At 48.3% G+C, this 9,713-nt stretch overlaps 1 protein-coding gene across 1 annotated transcript; it reads left to right on the top strand.

Moving 5' to 3' along the window:
- Window positions 1–7,957: 7,957 nt before the first annotated feature.
- Window positions 7,958–9,427, top strand: LOC121835879. The gene has a single exon (XM_042290421.1). It carries the CDS (start codon window positions 7,958–7,960, stop codon window positions 9,425–9,427), a length of 1,470 nt encoding a protein of 489 aa, XP_042146355.1.
- The last annotated feature ends 286 nt before the right edge of the window (window positions 9,428–9,713 follow it).

The following is a 9,713-nucleotide window of genomic DNA, read 5'->3' on the forward strand; positions in this document are numbered from 1 at the left end:
CGGTAGCTGCCCGCAAATATGCGGTTCAGCTCGATCGGCAAAAGTGGCTGGAGTTCAGTGCCTCGCTCTCGGAAAAAACATCTGCTCAAAAACTATGGGCAGTCAGCAGAGCCATGCTGGGCACAACAAGGGATCGCGCAGCGACCCTCACGCTCGCACTCACGACAAAGAAGACAGTTGAAACGCTGGCGCTAGAGGCTGGAGACACGCTCTTCCCCCAGCCAGCGGCGACCAGCACCCCACCAGCTGTGGGGGACCCATACGAAAGGGTCAAGATCAACGAGAAGGACCCCATGAACCAACCTTTCACCAGAGGAGAAATGGAGGACGCTCTGCACCACGGGAAACCAAACGGCGCTCCAGGTCCGGACGGAATAACCACCGCCATGCTCCGAAACCTTCCCGAAGCCACAAAAACTCGGCTTCTTGAAGACATTAACGAAGTGTGGCGCAGTAGCAACATTCCAGACCAGTGGAAACTCTCCACTGTTATTCCAATTCCTAAGCCCGGCAAGAAGCCGACCACCTTAGCCAACTTCCGTCCAATCTCTCTCACCTCCTGCGTCTGCAAGCTGGTGGAGAGAATGCTACTCGGCCGCCTCTCCTGGTATCTGGAGCGGACGAAAGCCTTTCATCCGACGCAGACAGGGTTCAGAACTGGCCTGGGCACGCAGGAAAGCCTTATCCTACTCTCCAAAGATCTTATTCCAAAGCCCATTCCACAGAAATTTAAAATCAGAACAGTCGTCGCGATCGATGTCAAAAAAGCCTTCGACAGCGTCCCACACTGGGCAATCGTCCAAGAAGCGCGCGCCCTCGGCATTGAAGGCCGCGCCCTAAATTTCATCAAGTCTTTCCTCGAGACTCGCACCTTCGCGGTCCGGATCGGCAAACACCTGGCAGCGCCAAAACCGAACAAAGTGGGAGTTCCACAAGGGTCAGTTCTGTCCCCACTCCTCTTCAACTTGGCCATGGCGCGTCTCCCCGGTCGACTGCAACAGGTATCCAACCTCCACTTCACCATCTATGCGGACGACGTTTCCCTCTGGACAGTGCGCGGCGACGTTCCGCAACAACAGCGCATCCTTCAACGGGGGATCGACGTCGTGACAAGTCACCTCCAAAGCGTAGGCTTAACCGCCTCGCCGGATAAGACAACCTACGTAGTCATAGCCCCCAGGCGGGAAAGGGACGCGAACATCAGCTCAACTCTTCACTTGACTCTCGCGGGCCAACCGATCAGATCAGCACCTGAGGTACGCATCCTAGGACTACAATTCCACGAGGATGGCACCGCAAAGGCTTGGCTAACAATGGTCACCCAACAGTGCCAGGCAGCACTAAACGTCATTAGAAGGATCAGCGGCACCAGAGGAGGCGCTGACGAGGAAGTTGCCCGCCGCATGGTGAAAACCCTCATCGTCTCCCGCATCTGCTACGGTGCTCCCCATTACCGACTTACCAACACACAATGGAAGAAACTGGAAATCCTTACCAACAACGCAGCTCGAATTGTCACTGGCCTCCCCCGATATACACCGCTAGACAAGCTCAAGGCACACGCGAAGCTCAACACGGCTCCAGAAACCGTAGAGGAGAGAGCACGAGCTCATCTAGAGCGACTCCAACACTCAGCCTCCGGACGACAAATCCTAGAGATGATCGGCTCAGATATAAGAGCCCTTCCCCCTCTCCCGGAGGTTGACCCCCCATGGAGCGACGATGTGTGCCTCGTGGACGATCGACCAGTACCAAGGGGAGCCGGGCCCAGTCGCCCTGGCAAGCAAGCTTGCCAAGTGCGACAGCACTGCAAACTCGTCCAAGAGTGGACGGACACCAAAGAGAAGCTCGCAGTATACACTGATGCGGCTTTCGTCTCCTTCCCTAAACCGATTTGCTCCGCTGCGGTTGTGATTCCCCGCCTAGGAATCACCATGGCCGAAACATTGCCCGGCGGCACATCGGTCAAGGGCGGAGAACTTGGAGCTATCCAACTGGCACTGCGCACCGTCATCGAGAAGGAAATCGACCGACACACCTACAGATTTTCACTGACTCTGCGGCTGCATTAATAGAATGTCGCTCTCGCCACTCCCCGAACAAGCGAGTTAAGGCAATCCGAAGCATGGCCTCCGACCTAATTGCAGCCGGTACAACCATCAAAGTGTCCTGGATACCTGCCCACGCAGACATTCAGGGCAACGTACAAGCTCACTGCATGGCCCGCGCGCATCTGGATTCCCCCCGCGAGCCGAGTAGTGTGCCAAGTCACCTACAAGAACACGGGTACTCGCTCCCGCCTGAGCTTGGCGACGATGGCGAAGACCCAGACTACGACCCTGAGGAGGCAAAACAGCTCGTTAAAGAATCCTCAAGACAGACCCTGAGGGCAGCCCTGACCCCCTGCGTAAATCCGCTCCCGAGCGGAATGGGCAGGGGATCAACGGTGCTGCTTCGGAGGATAATCACAAACACCACATGCACACCGGCACGCAGGACGCATTGGACCAAGCCACCTACATCACCCCATTGCAGCTTCTGTGAAGACCCCAGCCTTCTTGCCGACCAAAGCCACTTACTCTGGGACTGTCCGGATCTGGAAGAGATTCGCCGAAAACACATACCACCAGACGTATCCAGCATGGAGGAATGGGTCCATCCTCAGGGCCCTCCCGACAAACGTCGGGCAGTTATCACCACGCTCGTGGATTTCATCCACGATGCGGGGCTCACCGCCTATCTATAACCCCCCTCAACCCCTATACCCCTTCCCTTGGCCATAGATCCAGGCTTGTAAGCCACCGATCTCAGCCCCATTCTCCCTCCCCCAAAAGGCCAATAAACGCCTTCTGAACTGAACTTGTGACAACCAGCTAGGCTGACATGACTCCTTCATTTTGTCTTCCGCATTTACTTCAGAGAGCACTTCAAATTTTATATCATCATTAAAAAAATATTTCTATTTTAGCCTCTCAAGGTTTTACATCATCCTTTGAGGACACAGTACACGTCTAGAGTTTTGAGCACGATGCTGAAACATTTATACAACCAACAATTATTAAAAGTAACTAATTTAAAAATAACATTGACGCTTGGCCGAGGGCGCTACCTTGTATTCAGGGCCATATTATGCTTGCAAGGACGGACCCCAAAAACGTGCTAAAATATATGTTTCAATATTTTGGGCTGTTTCTCGCTCTGCAACTCACCGGCGCTTTTTAATGTTATTTATATTGAATACCCTAGGAAAGGGCAGCGTGGCTCGCAAACGGCTCAAACACAAGAAGAAGAAAAAAAAAAAAACAGGTCCAATTTGTTTTTTAGTTTGCTTTAATAGGACACAAGGTTTGTTGCTGCTTGTGATCGCCCACGTTCCAGTACGTTTTTCTTGGGCGTGGAAAGTAGAAAGTGAGATCATTTTAATTATTCCTCGAGTGTGGCTGACATTACGTTGTGTATCAACCACTCGAAGTATACCGCTCTTTTCTTTTTAATTGTAGTATTACACTTTACGTGTAATATTTGCCATCTCTTTATTAGAATTTTGTTTTATTGTGTGTGTGCGTGTGTGGGAAGTTGAAAACTCATACTCATTGCCACAACACACAGTTGTTTTATAGGTCTAGACATATTTCAGGTTCACCATTCGCCAAGCTCCATCCAGCAGCGATAGGATCTCTTAAGTTCATTGCTGAAAGGTTGGCCTTCCTGATTTCTTAAAGTGTATTTATTACTAGGGAGTACACCACCAACGAACAATAAACTTGACGCGTATTATTAGAGCCCATTAGCTATTTCGCATTTAGCTGTATCAATGTAAATTTTGTCTTAATATTGTTTCGCGTTCGCGCTTCCTTTTCGTTTATATTCAGCAATTATTGTGTTACCAATACCCTCTTAATAATCTTGTTTTTCTTCCATGTCTTTAAATATAGGACCGTCTCTTCATGTCGTAATTATATTCGGACAAAAAAAATTCTTTGTGTGGTCAAATGAAAAAAAAAAAACGCCGTTTAAGTTTCGCGTGTGCCGTATACACTAAAACGGCGACGAGAAAAAGTATATCACAAAAGTCCCCCTGAAAGCGGATAATTTAGCAAAGCGTAATTAATGCGAAAGCATTAACTGTCCCATGAAGCGAACCGACGTCATCGGCTTTTGAAGCCGCGACAAATCAACACCAAACGGCCCCTTCCCCTCTCCCAATTGAGCGAAGTATGTTGTCTGTAGCAGGAATGTGATAGATAGGCTCCCATTGGCTGGCGCGCATCATAGTTTCAAGGAACGAGCCTTCCATTGGTTCTCGCGCGGCGTAGTTCCAAAAAGCGCACCCAGAGAAGCGCTCTTCATGGCGGTGCAGCGCACGCGGCGGCCCGGCCGCTGGTAGGAGGGAGAAGAGCCCGCACGGGCAAACTCCGGAGAGGTTTTGCGGCCGAGCTCAGCGCGGCGCGGCCACTTCACGAAAGCCCGCGCTCGGCCGTCGGGCGCTAGCTCGGCTTTCGCGAAACGCGGCCTTCCACACCGGTACGCCGAAGACGATCTAAGGGAGTGGAAGAAAGACATTCATGCTTTGGGATTCACAGCTCATAGAAAGAGCTTAGATACCCTCTGAACTTTTTTTTTCCTGCTACAAATTGTTTTCTGCGACGTCAGCGGTCGGTGTCGACACGCTTTCTGTGTGTCTCTCTCTCGACGGCTAAAACTCCGTTTCACTTTAAGTCCGAGCATAGCCTAGGCTAAAATTCGATTGTAGCCATTCACGCAGCGCCAAAAGTGCATCCTCACGGCACTAGTTCTCTTTCTGCGTTCCATATAAGAACTGATACGAAACACCCTGCGGTTTCTTGCGTTTCTTAAACTGTCTTTGACCGTAGAATGGGGACGACGACGAGGGGGTGATCTATAGACGCCGACAGTCCGCAGCTGTATAACACGCTGCTTTGATGTAACCACCAACCCCTCTAATCGCAAATGGTAGCTTATTGTATGCAGTATTTTTGCACCGCTGTGTTAACCTATGTACGAAAAGTTGGGAGATCCACGTTATGAGAGTTGAACCAACCTTGTAGTACTACTTTTACAAGTACGGGAAGTACTATGGTGGACAGATTGAAATGAACCAGTCCTCGTTGCTTCTTTGGCGCATACCAGACAGTCTCTGGGAGAGCTGTTGTGCGATCTAAGAATGAAGCGCGAAGTTGAGTTCACATAATTGGCACTTTTTTGACAAATTGGTAGACGATAAAGTTTGCGGGGACTACAAACGTAGAAAAAAAAATCGAGATTGGATGTTTTACTTTAAATTAGGGACTTTTAGCAAACCGTTACCGCATTCCGCGTCCCGCACAACCAAGGTCTTTAAAGCAGACTTTTAAGCAAGTAAGCAAGCGCCCGGGTGATACCGTGACAGTGGGGCCTGCGCTTAAAAGCATGCTTCAAAGTTTCCGGTAGTACGGTACGCGGAACACTGTAACGGTTTGCCAAAAGTCCCTGTTTGTTTGCGGGGGTACATACTTATATCGATGGGGTTTGACACACGTATCTTGCCCTCTCTCCCCTTCACCCCTTTCCGATAATTCTATTTGTATGTGTTGCCTTTTTTTTCTTAAATTTAACTAATACTCCCTACTCTCAATGACGTCGGGTTTCTTACTGCCTTGTTGTCTTTGTGAGCTCTGTCACGAACACGGGCGTTTTAAAGCCTACCCGTCTTTCGCATTACCTTTTCGTATTTCCGTGCGGAAAATGTGCTTGGCAGTCTACGCGCACCGAATGCCGCTGAGTCGGACATGGGAGCTCAGCTCGTCCACCTTGGCGAGTAAACATTTTCGCCTCCCCGGGAATATTCGCCATTTCGCTTACGGCTTTCTTCTTTTTATTTTTGGCTTTAGGCGTGCTTGCGTTTAATTCTGCTTTCTCGGCTTTTTTCTTGCCCCGTATACAGTACGCGGTCACGCCATTGGTGACCAGGAGGCACGGTTCAGAGGTACACCTAAGAATGCGACACAAAACGGGTGTCGGTGTAACCGGCGTGACTGTAAACATTAAAGCAAAGCGTTCACGTCCTTATTTTCCCGACGCCTTCGCGCGAAGCACGTTGAGTCCCCCGACATCGCTTCCGACGCCCCAGCGGCTGCTCAAGTTACTGCCATTTCACTTTTTTTTTCTTCTTCGTTTTCTGTTTTTCACCAATTTTGGCTTGTCGGAGGTGACCGTGCATGAAAATAAAATAACATAAAATAAAAAGAAGACATTCGTGCGTCCAAGCCAACCTTTGGAGCGCTCCTTGGGTTCTCTGTACACACACCAAAAGTTGAAACCTCACGACTTCCATTTTTTTTCAGCTATTTTTTTTTTGTATTCAATTTTTCTTTTTTTCTTTTTTTATTAAGAACCGGACAATTCGTGCGTGCTGTTTGTGGGGATTCAGAGCTCTTGCCGACATCGCAGTTGTGAAGCAGGTGCACTTTATCGTTCAAGTCCCTCCGAAATGCTAGCCTTTCGTTCCTTCTATTCCTCTTTCTCCCCCTTCTGCAGGGCAAAACAGGAGCCGCGTGTTTTGTTACGGTTATATCGTGTTGCTGGTTTCTTGACGGACGTTTAGATCGAAAAACATGTCTGAGGTTGCGATTGGAGGGATATCGAACGATCGGACATGTGTGGGTTTAAAGCCGTTTTCCAGAAGAAAAAAAAAGTTAAAAACATATATTGGAAGATTTCAAAGGTGCTGAGAAATGAAAGCTGTGTGCTCTAGCGCAGATGGTGTCAACATCGAAAAGGATTCAAATATAGATTAGGGATTTTCACAACACCGAAGAATCTAAAAAAAAACTACCTTCAGGAACACCCCCCCCCCCTTTTTAAACTTTTTTTTAAACAACGTTGTTTCATCGTTTTGTGTGAATTAATATAAGCAATTGTTTCTAAGTATCAAGACAAACGATGCGTATAAGAGTTCGCATGGAAACACGAATAATCGTCATAACAAATATAGATCTCATCGACAAGCAATACACTAGTAACAGCATGTTTAAAGTAGTGTCGTCCCCTACCATGCTTCTTTCTCTAAACGTTTTGAATGTTTATGAATGCCAAGAAATAGTTAACAGACCTGGAATGTGAAAATCGTGGCTGCATGGTGGCATTCAGACTGCAATAGGACGACGTCATCACCTTGTTCGTTCGGATGCCTCGTCGAATTGGCCCATAAAAGTTTCTTCGCGTGACAAAGCACATTTCGATTTCCATCTTTTGCGCGCCTACTCTGACACTCGCCCCGATTCTAATAGTGCCGCTGTCCTAATTCCGGGATGTCAGCATGACTTGCTGAACTTCTTAACACCTAGTCTCCTAACCAGTTCAGTTCCGGCCATGAATAGCAGTGCATACGAACTCTGATCTCTTATACCAGTGCTCAGCACATCCCGCTTGAACATTCCCCCGTCATTGGAAAGCATTCTCGTTTATGATCGTATTTCTTTAAATTTTCCTCTTCAAAAACTAAAAAAAGAAAAATTGTGTGAGTAAAATAAGTAAATACATGACATTTCTGTTCGCCAGCTCACTGAAATATAAAAGAGTAAACGTTGATGACAAAAATTATTCACTGTTCTTTCCTATTCTCAGGTCTGTAGTTTTCCGTGCTCTATCAATAAACACCCAAGATCTTCCTGTTAAAAAAACGGGAACAGCGGATCATTTCGCTAACGTGGCAAGCAATCGGCTCCTTCCCCTAACTGAAAAAAGACGACGAAGTGCTCTAACCACAAGACGTCAAATCTTCCATTCCTGGTAATTTTTCGTATTTTATACCATCTACTGCGAAAATCTCGATCAAATATTAACGGGCAGTATTTCTAAACCCAGTGTGCCTCACAAAGCAATCAAACAGACCGCCGAGATCTCTTTTAGAGATAACTGCAGCCATTGCCGCTGCTATCGTTCCATGTGAACGAACATGGAAGCGGCCCAAGCGGGCGTACCTGACGCTGCTAGTACAGCACTTAGCATAACTCCTGAGCAACGTCAAAGGAATGAAGTACTCGTAAGGTCACAACCAGATGATGGGCACTCTGTTTGTTCCGATGGTTCCATTGCATCGTCGACTACAGACATCAACTGTATGGAACAAGACGACGATACTGGAGGTCCGTATCAAGAGGTTAGGTCACGAAAGAGAACTCGACGCAACAACTCCAATTCCAGTTCTGAGACTATAATCCAATCAAAAGCCATCGAAGAAGGGCTCACTGTTGTGTTCGCCCCTGCGGATACTGAGACGTTAATAACATCCCTCAGTAGCTTGAAGCTCTCAAGAGCTCTAGAAAACTCCTGTCCTGAGGGCATTCACGAGGTCCGCTTTAACAGCAGATTGAATGTCATCGCAGTTGACACCAGAAATGTTGAAGCTACAAAAACATTGCTCAACTTGAAGGCTCTCTGTGGAATTCCGGTGATGTCATACTGTCCACTGGCTGGAGCAACGGTGAGCGGAATGATTCAAGACGTCGACAAAGAGCTTTCTAATGAGGAGATCACATCGCGTCTCAGGTCCAATATTAACGTTGGTGCCGTCCGACGCCTAGGGAAGTCTAGCACAGTCAAAGTCACCTTCCGGGGCAAGATTCTGCCAACCCATGTTCTTCTGGGTCATGTACGCCTTCCCGTCCATCCTTTTCAAGAAAGGCCCATCCAGTGCCTTAACTGCTTTGGATTCGGACACAAGCGAGTGGCTTGCAAACGCCCCAAAGAGTGTGAACATTGTGGAAAACCACATGAATCAACAGACATCACATGTCAATCAATGCCTGCGAAATGTGTCAACTGCGGCCAAGAACATGAAGCTTCAGCTCGCTTCTGCTCGAAGCGAAAGAAACTAGGCGAGATCCAGGCGTACTCAAAATTCAACTCGGTGGGTTTTCATGTCGCCAAATTAGCCTTGGAGTACGATAAGCACTTCCCAGAGATGGAATCCACTCGAGCAGGGAGCAATGTCACGAAAGAACCGACTGTCACCGAACTCCAGAACTCAGGAGAGCAAGACATGGAAGAAACTCCAAAAGATGCAACTACATCATCGCTATACACGACGGTCGTCAAACAAACAAAACTTAAAAGTCAAGCAACTCAAAAAGATTGCCAGGGTTCAAGTCCACACGACAAACAAAAAATCAATATGCCGGCTGCATCAACACTTCAGGAACCCCAGACCTTTTCTGCACCCCCCACTCGGCCGCAACCCTGCTATTCGAAGGATACAAATGCGCAACCAACAACTTCCTTTGGAGACAGTTCACCTGAATGGATGTCTTCTGTCAAGGCCGCCGTCAAGATCGCTCTAAGCCTACTTAAAAGCATCGAATCAACCTGGGCAAAGACTCTTACTACCATAATCCAAGCAGTGCTCCCTCTTCTTAAGGGATGCTAGGGTCATCTTCTATTCAAGCTATGGGTTTTACCACCAGAACAAACTCAGTGGTGTCCGGAAGAGCTACCATACCCAAAATGCGTGTCGGACAGACACCCTCAGTAGAAATGGATGTCAGCACGCTTATGGCAGAGCAACGCCAGGCGGCCATAACTAGAGTCTGGCAGTGGAACTGCCGGGGGTACCGGAACAAACGTGGGGCCCTAGCGCAGTACATTGCCGGACTCAACAAACCCCCCGACATAATAGCACTCCAGGAAACTGGAACCGAGACACCCTCACTTTC

Source organism: Ixodes scapularis, unplaced genomic scaffold, assembly GCF_016920785.2.
Source record: "Ixodes scapularis isolate PalLabHiFi unplaced genomic scaffold, ASM1692078v2 PGA_scaffold1__304_contigs__length_218370807, whole genome shotgun sequence".
In the NCBI taxonomy this organism is placed as follows: Eukaryota; Metazoa; Arthropoda; class Arachnida; order Ixodida; family Ixodidae; genus Ixodes; species Ixodes scapularis.

Excerpts from the sequence above, each read along its gene's own strand:
- LOC121835879 (XM_042290421.1), top strand. The coding sequence starts at position 7,958 with ATGGAAGCGGCCCAAGCGGGCGTACCTGACGCTGCTAGTACAGCACTT.